The sequence below is a fragment of the Bufo bufo genome, chromosome 1 (genome assembly GCF_905171765.1).
Source record: "Bufo bufo chromosome 1, aBufBuf1.1, whole genome shotgun sequence".
NCBI lineage: Eukaryota > Metazoa > Chordata > Amphibia > Anura > Bufonidae > Bufo > Bufo bufo.
The window spans coordinates 817283470-817296268 of record NC_053389.1 but is presented as its reverse complement, the minus strand read 5'-3'; the positions used below and the strand labels follow the sequence as shown (position 1 = coordinate 817296268).

The window sequence follows — 12799 nt, the reverse complement described above, 5'->3', positions numbered from 1 at the left end:
TTTCTTCCAAGCTATACATGTTAAGGTCCTTTAATCTTTCCTGGTAAGTTTTATCCTGCAATCCATGTACCAGTTTAGTAGCTCTTCTCTGAACTCTCTCCAAAGTATCAATATCCTTCTGGAGATATGGTCTCCAGTACTGAGCACCATACTCCAAATGAGGTCTCACTAGTGCTCTATAGAGCGGCATGAGCACCTCCCTCTTTCTACTGGTAATGCCTCTCCCTATACACCCAAGCATTCTGCTAGCATCTCCTGCTGCTCTGTGACATGGTCTGCCTACCTTTAAGTCTTCTGAAATAATGACCCCTAAATCCCTTTCCTCAGATACTGAGGTTAGGACTGTATCACTGATTTTATATTCTGCTCTTGGGTTTTTACGCCCCAGGTGCATTATCCTACACTTATCAACATTTAATTTTAGTTGCCAGATTACATCAACCCTGTTACAAATCTTTGTGTCATCAGCAAAAAAACTGTGAACCAGCCTGTCCCACTGATTAGCCCATGTGTATATGAAAATCGATGGAGCAACCCCAACCAGATGCCCAATGCCGTCTTGAGAAAGCAACCATGGTTATCTAGTCCTCTACAACCCCGTAACATACCAAATATCCAAATAACTCAAGTATGAAACCAGCCTTACAGGTCGATGTTAGCGCCAAGAAGCGCACTCCTTTAACACCCTCATCAGCTGATTCCACATAGATGTCTACAGAACCTGTTCTATTAAACGATTATACAAGTAGAGCCCCCGACAGTGTGGAGGGGGTGTGTCAGCAGTAAGTTTGTGTTGAGGTCACTGATTATTTTGCCCTTCCTCTGATCCGTCAGAACAATAACCCACAAAAAACGGATCCTGTCTGTAGAGCATCCGCTTTCACTTGGTCAGCATTTGGTCAGTAATCCATTAGTATTACTAATGCCAAAAAAAAAAAATGGATCCAAAACAGAGATGACACGTGAATGGAATATTTGCATGCCTTCTATGTTTTGTAGCAATTCCTGCTTTTGGCTACCAAATCATAAGCCAATTCTGATGTGACCATACAGGCCTTACAGCTGCTACACAGACAGGATCCGTTGTGCGTCTCATTTTTCCTTCCTTCTAACAGATCAGAAGAAAGATCAAATAAATGATAATGTCAGCCAGGCCGAAAGGCAAAAGAGAGGTCCAGTCATGAAGTGGGGAGGGTGGAAGCAGCATGAGGAGGCCGCAGAGTGGAACAGTGACAGAGTTTGGAGGTGGCAGAAGCATGAGGAGACAACAGAACTGCACAATGATAGAGTCTGGAGGTGGCGGCAGCATCAGGAGGCTGCAGAACGGCACAATGACTGAGTGTGGAGGTGGCAGCATTCGGAGAAGGCCAACGAGTCGCACAATGACTTAGTCTGGACTTGGCAGCACTTGGAGAAGGCCACCGAGTGGCACAATGATCAAGTCTGGAGTTGGCAGCAGTATGAGGAGGGCAACAAGTGGCACAATGACAGAGTCCTGAGGTGACGACAGCAGCAGCATCAGGAGGAGACCACAGAGTGGCAAGATGACATAGTGTGGACATGGCAGCAGCATCAGGAGACCAAAGAGTGGCAAGGTGACATAGTGTGGATATGGCAGCAGCATTAGCATCAGGATACCACAGAGTGGCAAGGTGACATAGTATGTAGAGTGCAGCAGCAGGAGACTTGAAAGTGACCCAGTGACATAGTGTGGATATGGCAGCAGCATCAGGATACCACAGAGTGGCTAAGTGACATAGTATGGAGATGGCGGCAGCAGCAGCATCAGGAGACCTGAAAGTTACTCAGTTACAGAGTGGGGCGGTGGGTGGCAATACCGGTACCCGCTGATGAAGGTGACTGAAAGAAGGAGTGCTTGGCATCAGGCAGGTGGCAGCATCAGAGTAGTAGCTGAGGCAGGTAGCCAGAAGAAACCGGTCTCTTTTGTCAAGGTTTGGGTGAGGCAACATGGATGATCTAATCAGATGCAGCAGGCATTGGTGGGTGGAAATCCTGGCTGATCCAGGCCTGATTCATCTGGACAAAGGTCAGTCTCTCTACATTTTGGGTGTACAGGCGAGTTCTTCTTGGGGTAACTATGGCCCCCGCTGCACTAAACACCCACTCTAATGCCATACTACTGGCCGGGGAGGACAGCTTTTCCAGGGCAAACTCGGCCAGTTGCGGCCACAAATCCAGTTTGGCTACCCAGTAGTCCGGAGGTTCTTCAATGACAGCTGTCAGGGTGCACTTCAAGTATGCCACCAACTGCTGGGTCAGGTTCTGCTCTATGTCTAGCTGCTGGTGAGTAGTTTTTCACTATGTGGCTGAAAAAAGCTGCTCATCAGTGACTCTAGACTCAAGTTGTTCCTGATGGAGCTGGAACTGCTCTTTTCCCTCCACCCTGCAGCCATGGCTAAGGAACGAGAGCGCAGAGGGGCCCCCTCCGTCAGACCTGCGAGAAGATGGACGATGGCACAGATAGGCAGTGGCCAACTGACTACATAGGATGCCTCTGTAGTAGGTTAGTTTGTACTCCCTTCTCAGTGGGTTTAACCACCTCCGGACCGCCTAACGCAGATTCGCGTTCCGGAGGTGGCAGCGCTGCGCACAGTCACGCATATACGCGTCATCTCGCGAGACGCGAGATTTCCTGTGAACGCGCGCTCACAGGAACGGAAGGTAAGAGAGTTGATCTCCAGCCTGCCAGCGGCGATCATTCGCTGGCAGGCTGGAGATGTGTTTTTTTCAACCCCTAACAGGTATATTAGACGCTGTTTTGATAACAGCGTCTAATATACCTGCTACCTGGTCCTCTGGTGGTCCCCTTTGTTTGGATCGACCACCAGAGGACACAGGTAGCTTAGTAATATGTTGCACCAAGCACCACTACACTACACCCCCCCCCCTGTCACTTATTAACCCCTTAGTCACCCTTGATCACCCCATATAGACTCCCTGATCACCCCCCTGTCATTGATTACCCACCAGTCATTGATCACCCCCCTGTAAAGCTCCATTTAGACATCCGCATGATTTTTACGGATCCACTAATAGATGGATCGGATCCGCAAAACGCATACGGACGTCTGAATGGAGCCTTACAGGGGCATGATCAATGACTGTGGTGATCACCCCATATAGACTCCCTGATCACCCCCCTGTCATTGATCAACCCCCTGTAAAGCTCCATTCAGATGTCCGCATGATTTTTACGGATCCACTGATAGATGGATCGGATCCGCAAAACGCATACGGACGTCTGAATGGAGCCTTACAGGGGCGTGATCAATGACTGTGTTGATCACCCCATATAGACTCCCTGATCACCCCCCTGTCATTGATTACACCCCTGTAAAGCTCCATTCAGACGTCCGCATGATTTTTACGGATCCACTGATAGATGGATCGGATCCGCAAAACGCATACGGACGTCTGAATGGAGCCTTACAGGGGCGTGATCAATGACTGTGTTGATCACCCCATATAGACTCCCTGATCACCCCCCTGTCATTGATTACACCCCTGTAAAGCTCCATTCAGACGTCCGCATGATTTTTACGGATCCACTGATAGATGGATCGAATCCGCAAAACACATACAGGCATCTCCCTGGAGCCTTCCGGGGGGGGTGATCACCCCATATAGACTCCCTGATCACCCCCCTGTCATTGATCACCCCCCTGTCAGGCTACATTCAGATGTCCGTATGATTTTTACGAATCCACGGATACATGGATCGGATCCGCAAAACACATACAGACATCTGAATGGAGCCTTATAGGGGGGTGATCACCCCATATAGACTCTCTGATCACCCCCCCTGTCATTGATCACCCCTCTGTAAGGCTCCATTCAGACATTTTTTTGGCCCAAGTTAGTGGAATTATTTTTTTTTTTTTCTTACAAAGTCTCATATTCCACTAACTTGTGTCAAAAAATTAAATCTCACATGAACTCACCATACCCCTCACGGAATCCAAATGCGTAAAATTTTTTAGACATTTATATTCCAGACTTCTTCTCACGCTTTAGGGCCCCTAGAATGCCAGGGCAGTATAAATACCCCACATGTGACCCCATTTCGGAAAGAAGACACCCCCAGGTATTCTGTGAGTGGCATATTGAGTCCATGAAAGATTGAAATTTTTGTCCCAAGTTAGCGGAAAGGGAGACTTTGTGAGAAAAAAAAATAAAAAATATCAATTTCCGCTAACTTGTGCCAAAAAAAAAAATTTCTATGAACTCGCCATGCCCCTCATTGAATACCTTGGGGTGTCTTCTTTCCAAAATGGGGTCACATGTGGGGTATTTATACTGCCCTGGCATTCTAGGGGCCCCAAAGCGTGAGAAGAAGTCTGGTATCCAAATGTCTAAAAATGCCCTCCTAAAAGGAATTTGGGCACCTTTGCGCATCTAGGCTGCAAAAAAGTGTCACACATCTGGTATCGCCGTACTCAGGAGAAGTTGGGGAATGTGTTTTGGGGTGTCATTTTACATATACCCATGCTGGGTGAGAGAAATATCTTGGTCAAATGCCAACTTTTTAGAAAAAAAATGGGAAAAGTTGTCATTTGCCAAGATATTTCTCTCACCCAGCATGGGTATATGTAAAATGACACCCCAAAACATATTCCCCAACTTCTCCTGAATACGGCGATACCACATGTGTGACACTTTTTTGCAGCCTAGGTGGGCAAAGGTGCCCACATTCCAAAGACCACCTTTAGGATTTCACAGGTCATTTACCTACTTACCACACATTAGGGCCCCTGGAAAATTCCAGGGCAGTATAACTACCCCACAAGTGACCCCATTTTGGAAATAAGATACCCCAAGGTATTCCGTGAGGGGCATGGCGAGTTCCTAGAATTTTTTATTTTTTGTCACAAGTTAGTGGAAAATGATGATATTTTTTTATTTTTATTTTTTTCTTACAAAGTCTCATATTCCACTAACTTGTGACAAAAAATAAAAACTTCCATGAACTCACTATGCCCATCAGCGAATACCTTGGGGTGTCTTCTTTCCAAAATGGGGTCACTTGTGGGGTAGTTATACTGCCCTGGCATTCTAGGGGCCCAAATGTGTGGTAAGGAGTTTGAAATCAAATTCTGTAAAAAATGACCTGTGAAATCCGAAAGGTGCTCTTTGGAATATGGGCCCCTTTGCCCACCTAGGCTGCAAAAAAGTGTCACACATGTGGTATCTCCGTACTCAGGAGAAGTTGGGGAATGTGTTTTGGGGTGTCATTTTACATATACCCATGCTGGCTGAGAGAAATATCTTGGCAAAAGACAACTTTTACCATTTTTTTATACAAAGTTGTCTTTTGCCAAGATATTTCTCTCACCCAGCATGGGTATATGTAAAAAGACACCCCAAAACACATTCCCCAACTTCTCCTGAATACGGAGATACCACATTTGTGACACTTTTTTGCAGCCTAGGTGGGCAAAGGGGCCCACATTCCAAAGAGCACCTTTCGGATTTCACCAGCCATTTTTTACAGAATTTGATTTCAAACTCCTTACCACACATTTGGGCCCCTAGAATGCCAGGGCAGTATAACTACCCCACAAGTGACCCCATTTTGGAAAGAAGACATCCCAAGGTATTCGCTGATGGGCATATTGAGTTCATGGAAGCTTTTATTTTTTGTCACAAGTTAGTGGAATATGGAATGTGAAATAAAAAAAAAATCATCATTTTCCACTAACTTGTGACAAAAAATAAAAAGTTCTATGAACTCATTATGCCCATCAGCGAATACCTTAGGGTGTCTACTTTCCGAAATGGGGTCATTTGTGGGGTGTTTGTACTGTCTGGCCATTGTAGAACCTCAGGAAACATAACAGGTGCTCAGAAAGTCAGAGCTGCTTCAAAAAGCGGAAATTCACATTTTTGTACCATAGTTTGTAAACGCTATAACTTTTACCCAAACATTTTTTTTTTATCAAAGACATGTAGAACAATAAATTTAGAGCAACATTTCTATATGGATCTCGTTTTTTTTTGCAAAATTTTACAACTGAAAGTGAAAAATGTCATTTTTTTGCAAAAAAATCGTTAAATTTCGATTAATAACAAAAAAAGTAAAAATGTCAGCAGCAATGAAATACCACCAAATGAAAGCTCTATTAGTGAGAAGAAAAGGAGGTAAAATTCATTATGGTGGTAAGTTGCATGACCGAGCAATAAACGGTGAAAGTAGTGTAGTGCAGAAGTGTAAAAAGTGGCCTGGTCTTTCAGGGTGTTTAAGCACTGGGGGCTGAGGTGGTTAAAAAAGTCCCCCAATTTGGACTGGTAGCCAGGGTCCCAAAAGGTGGAGAGCTAGAAGTCATCCCTCTGCCGAATGGTAAAAATTCTGCTGTCACTATACAAGCAAACGAGCATGCAGTGGGCCATTTGTGCAAGTGAGTCAGAGGGACTCCCTGCCTCCATCTCCACTGCATACTGCCACGGTGTGTCTGGGTCCTCTGTCTCGTCTCCCTCATCGCCCTGTAGCTCCTCTGGCTGCTCCTGCTCCTCCTCTCCTGTCCCCTGAGTAGAAAAACCACCCATTTCGCTAAACATTGCCCGTGCACCAATGTCCTCGTCCTCCTCCTCCTACTCCTCCTCCTCCTCCTCCTCCTCCTCCTCCTCTTCCAGTTCAGCCTCCACAGAGCTCATGTGGCTTAGAGATGTAAATGCCACGTCTCCAATCCCTTGACCAGCCATTGTTACCACCATCTGTTCCAGGACAAGAAACAGTAGAATAATATCATTCACGCTGAATAAATGTTTAGTTTTCTATACAAATACGTCACTAAAGATTTCACCACAAATATTACTGCAGCGGTGAACGCTGACAAAATTTTGTTTTTCTACCAAAATACGAAACTAAAGATTTTACCACAAATATTACTGCAGCGCTGAACAAATTTCTTTTGTAACGAAATACGTCACTAAAGATCTTAACACATATCACTGCAACAGTGAACACTGAATATATTTTGCTTTTATACCGAAATACGCCACTAAATGCTTTCAGCGCAAATAACAGCAAAGGTGAACTGTGTATATATTTCTCTTTTAGCACAGAAATAGGCCAGTAAACACTTTTAGTAAAAATTACTGCAAAAGTGAAGTGCGTCTATATTTCTCTTTTTGTACTGAAATAGGCCAATCAACGCTATCACCACACATACAGTACAGACCAAAAGTTTGGACACACCTTCTCATTCAAGGATTTTTTTTTATTTTCATGACTATGAAGGCATCAAAACTATGAATTAACACATGTGGAATTATATACATAACAAACAAGTGTGAAAAAACTGAAAATATGTCATATTCTAGGTTCTTCAAAGTAGCCACTTTTGCTTTGATTACTGCTTTGCACACTCTTGGCATTCTCTTGATGAGCTTCAAGAGGTAGTCCCCTGAAATGGTCTTCCAACAGTCTTGAAGGAGTTCCCAGAGATGCTTACCACTTGTTGGCCCTTTTGTCTTCACTCTGCGGTCCAGCTCACCCCAAACCATCTCGATTGGGTTCAGGTCCGGTGACTGTGGAGGCCAGGTCATCTGGCGCAGCACCCCATCACTCTCCTTCATGGTCAAATAGCCCTTACTTTCAAAGTTTTCCCAATTTTTCGGCTGACTGACTGACCTTCATTTTTTTTAAGTAATGATGGCCACTCGTTTTTCTTTACTTAGCTGCTTTTTTCTTGCCATAATACAAATTCTAACAGTCTATTCAGTAGGACTATCAGCTGTGTATCCACCTGACTTCTCCTCAACGCCACTGATGGTCCCAACCCCATTTATAAGGCAAGAAATCCCACTTATTAAACCTGACAGGGCACACCTGTGAAGTGAAAACCATTTCAGGGGACTACCTCTTGAAGCTCATCAAGAGAATGCCAAGAGTGTGCAAAGCAGTAATCAAAGCAAAAGGTGGCTACTTTGAAGAACCTAGAATATGACATATTTTCAGTTGTTTCACACTTGTTTGTTATGTATATAATTCCACATGTGTTCATTCATAGTTTTGATGCCTTCATAGTCATGAAAATAAAGAAAACTCTTTGAATGAGAAGGTGTGTCCAAACTTTTGGTCTGTACTGTACGTGCAGAAGTGAACTGCGTATATATTTCTATTTTTGCACAGAAATAGGGCGGTAAACGCTTATGGTGCAAATAAATTAAAAAGTGAACTGCATAAATATTTCTTTTTTGTACTGAAATAGGCCAATAAACGCCATCACCACATATACCTGCAGAACTGAAATGCGTATATATATTTTTTTTCTGTGCTGAAATAGGCCACTAAACGCTTTCACCACAAATAACTGCAACACTGAAGTGCATATATATTTTTCTTTTTGTACTAAAATAGGCCACTAAAGGCTTTTCAACATAGCACTTGCACCCCAATAACAAGAATAAATTGCTGGAATGACAGAGCTGTCTAATGGCTACTTGGATCCCCAAATAATCTTTCTCTGCACTTGTAAATAGCTTTTCTATCAATGTCCCTAGTGCTTTCTGACATCTCTCCCTGCACTAAGATGCTGTGAAATAAATCCTCCCTATCCTTTCTGGCAAGCGCCCGACTCCTAAGGAGGGCGATTAGGGACTGGTGGTCCCCCTTTTCCCCTTCCTAGCCATGGGTTTGAGATAGCACCTTGCCGGTTTATGTTTGGTGCTTGAGGGGTTAATGGTGGTGTAATGGCACGTCACTGGGGGACGAGTATGTGAGGTCTCCTCCCTCTTGCTAGGGTTTATAACCCCCTCCCCGGCTGCTGCACTTCCTCTTTGCAGCGGAAGCCAAGTTGCCCACCCTCCCGCCCTTGAATGGGTACCTCAAGGTTTTTTTTTTTTTTTCTGTAAAAAAAAAAAAAAAAAAAAAAAAAACAACGAATGAAAGAGAATGATGGGATAAAGCAAGGTTATAGGAATGACGATGAAGTAAGGAACAGTTTAAGAAGATGTTAATTCTTTGCTTTTGTTTTGAGTTTTTACGTTGTCTTCTTCTTTTAAGATGGGCGGTTGGATTTGGGATTCGAAGTCACAGCTGGCGGCAATTGATACAGCGGAATGTTGGAAATGGCTGATGGCGTACTTGCCCGCCGGGAGACTGGCGGTTGGCATACCGCTCCAAGATGTTATTTGGTTTTGCCGCATAAAATAAATAAGCTGTGGCCGATCATCACCCAGCTAAAAGGTTACTTGTTGTCCTGCGTGTTTATTATATGGGCAGTGTTCAAATATGGGGAGCTTTAGGTAGGCAGAGGTGCCGGCCCGGTTCCTAGCTCTCCTTTGCCCTCTCCTGAATACCAGCAGTCTCTGTACTTTTGAATAGTTTTCATTTTTTTTTTTCACAATTAGGTTTTTCCAATTGCTGTTCCTAGCGCCTTCTCACTTCTGTCCCTGCACTCAGAACGCTGGAAAATGTCTGAATCTAAGATGGCCATCGTATTTATAGGGCTGTGACATCACAGGGCTGGCTGGCTGGCTGGCTGGCTGCTGATTGGCTGCATGCATGTCAATCAGGGTGATCCCGCCTTCCCAGACTTCCTGTCTCCATGTCCTCACATGTGCAGCCGCCATTTTAGGAAAAATGTGATTCGTTACCACGAAGCGCGAGAAAATTTGCATTTGTTGCTAATCAAATTTTTCCTTTTGAGAGGCGTAGTCCTGAACCCCTCAATATACAGTACTAACTGCAAAGAGACCAAGAATTGGAAAAATATATTCATTCTGATGTGCAAAGTTTCTACCACCAAGACAAATAAAGCTACCTCAAATAATGGACTCAATGCCCTGTGGACATAGAAGCACCGTTTTTGAGACCACACAGTATGCATATTCTTCAAACACTGTTAATGCAATCAGCACTATAAACAACAGTGTATGACGGTGAGAAGACATAAGCAGGGGTAGCAGCATTCAGTGCAGCACTGCAGGCAATTGTGAAAACAGGACAAGCAATTCTTGCACCCAGTGTGACAGTCCCGGCAGCAGCCACCTTCTTCAGCAGAATCCAAAACTCCATCCCTCTGTTTTTCACAAAGTCTGCTGCTTAACCCGGATCCGTTTTCCCAGTCCATACAGTCAATAATCCAAACATCTTGGAAACGGGTGGAAGAATTTTCCAGTTTTCGAACCTCATGGAGGTGAAAGTTCTAAAATATAGAAAAAGCACTAATAAATTGGCTGTACATGACTGATAAGAATCATCTCCCACTAGTCTCTGAAGACAACAGCCCAGTTAGTAAAATAACTTTTTTTTCTAATAAAAAATAAAAAAACATGACATGATTGGTGAGGGTCTGACACCAGGGAACCCCTGCTGTTTGAGAAGGCCCCCGGTGCTGCTGTGAGCTCCACAACCTTCTCGCAGCTCACCAAGCACAGTGCTGTACATTGCTTGGCATCGCAGCTCAGCCCCATTCACTTGAATAGAGTTGCGTTGCGCCGAGGCCACGTGACCGATGAACGTGACTAGTGTTGAGCGCATCGAAGTATCCAAAGTGAACTCCGATCCAAATTTCAGGGAAAATTTGATTTGTTGCGAAGGTGAATTTCCTAAATGAATTTTCCCTGAAATGATGGTAAGAAAAAAAAATAATCATACTAACCTCATCCATTTGGGGGCGAAGAGGCCTCCACGGCCATGTTGATTGACGATCCCGCTTGAAATCTTGTGCACTGCGACTTATGACGTCACCACGGCAGGCAGCGCCATGTCGTCATCGTGCACTGCGCAAAAATTTGCGTTGGACTTTCAAGCAGGATGGTCGCAGCGGCCTCTTCGTGCTCAAATAGATGAGGTAAGTACAATTTATTTTTTATTTTTGAATGATTAACCCCTGAAAGGCTACGATCAGACGTAGCATCTGAGGGGTTCAATGACGAAGGGAGGGAAGGGCGGCGAAAATAGCTGTTCCCCGTCATTGCACCCACTACTTACAAAGAAATGCGCTTTGTGGCAGTGAATTTTTTTTTGCAAAATTCGGTTTAGCAACTTAATTGAATATTTAAGAAACTCTGCTCATCTTTAAAAGTGTCATCCATGCCCTAGACTAAGCTGCGAGAAGGCTCAAAGTAGTGACAGGCCTTCTCAAACAGCTGATCGTGGGCTGTCAGAGCCCCAACCCCCAGAGGATAGGTCATCAGTTAAAAAGTCTCTGTAAACACCTGCAATATGCAAATTAGGCCTTTAGTGCAATGAGGGTGTCACCATTACTTTTTTTGTTCACCCAAGCTCCACTCTTTTCCACTCTCTCAGCTATAGGGTGACATGGTGGATTATATGGCAATCCGTCTGTTTTATAAATTAATTTTTTTATATGGTTCTTGTGATTACTTATGTATTAAGATGCATTTATTTTTTTTATCATTTTTGCCTTGTTTGATTATTTTTTATTTTATTTTGGGGTAAAGGCCAGGCAGTGCCAAAACAGCAAGGGAAACGGAGGTCGCTGGTGACCGATTACCATTCATTTCATAGCAAGAGTTGTTATAATAAATCAATACAAATATTATCAAATATATATGTAGTATAGGTATACTATGTCCATCAGTGCTACACCGACAGGTTTCTAGCAGGTCATCAGAGACAGAAAACATAAGATATGGTAAACAATATTCCAAACCTTCAGCTATAGTCTTCCACATCATCATAGATGACATAGGAGCATGTACTCACCAAGTAGAGGAAAGCCCCGAGAATTACAATTTTCTCACAGGACTCCATGTCTACAGAGAACCGGAAGACGACCCAGGCAGATCCACCTTCTTTCTCGCTCATTATTTTGGCTACTTGATGAGACCCGTTCATGCTCAGTATCTTAGGGATGATAAGAGGACAAAGAATGAGATGACCTGTATATTCAGAATGTAAGTCTTAGCTCTTCCACCCCTCCTTCCAGTAAATCTTTATTCTATGCTATAACTACCTACACAAAATCACTGACCTCTATAGAAGTGTTCCTTTGCGTCTGTAGAAACATTGGAAGACTTGCAATTAACGTAGACGTGTCCTTTGTGGTCTGAATGCAAATTTTCAGGTTTCCGGATACAGGATCAATTTTTACAGAACCCAGGCCGTGCATTGGAAGGGCAACAATCTGCAACTAGGAGAATAGAAGCAAAATATCTGGTTAGGTGGTTTACGGGATAGCATTGTAGTTGAACTATTTGTTTTACTAACAGTAAAATGATTTTTCCAAGTGGCCCGCAAACCAGGGTTGGGAACTTCAATTTCCAGTAGGACATACCAAGGTGACTATTACCACTCACTCAGGGTTAGGGCTCATGCACAGAAACGTATTTTCTTTCCGTGTCAGTTCAGTTTTTGTTTTTTTACGGACCGTATGCGGAACCATTAACTTCAATGGGTTCGCAAAAAAAAAACGGAAGTTACTCCTTGTGCATTCCGTTTCCGTATGTCCACAAAAAAATAGAACATGTCCTATTATTGTCCGCATTACAGACAAGGATAGTACAGTTCTATGAAGGGCCAGCTGTTCCATTCCGCAAAATATGGAATGCACACGGATGTCATCCGTATTCTTTGAGTACCGCAAAATACATACGTCCGTGTGCATGACCCCTTACTGACTGATAGGACACCCTCCACCATAGCCTATCCTGCCTAGATGTAATGTGTGTAACATGCATACTACTTGGAAAGCGACCCCCAAGCCAGAGGGTGGTACACATATGTCTACTCCAAGTCCTTTTGAAAAGTGCTGCCATCTCTCTAAATTTGTCATTGGTAGTGATGATATAACAGCAACTTTAAATAAGG

General features: G+C 43.8%; 1 protein-coding gene across 3 annotated transcripts in view; it reads right to left on the bottom strand.

Moving 5' to 3' along the window:
* Positions 1-9667: 9667 nt before the first annotated feature.
* LOC120986630 overlaps positions 9668-12799 on the bottom strand; it is a 41455-nt gene continuing 38323 nt past the window's right edge. For all 3 annotated transcript variants that reach the window (XM_040415296.1, XM_040415297.1, XM_040415298.1), the window contains exons 6-8: positions 11964-12122; positions 11696-11836; positions 9668-10169 (exon numbers count right to left, since the gene is read on the bottom strand). In XM_040415296.1, coding sequence (XP_040271230.1) covers positions 9882-10169; positions 11696-11836; positions 11964-12122 — 588 coding nt within the window. In that variant the 3' untranslated portion in view covers positions 9668-9881. The remainder of the gene's footprint in view (positions 10170-11695; positions 11837-11963; positions 12123-12799) is intronic.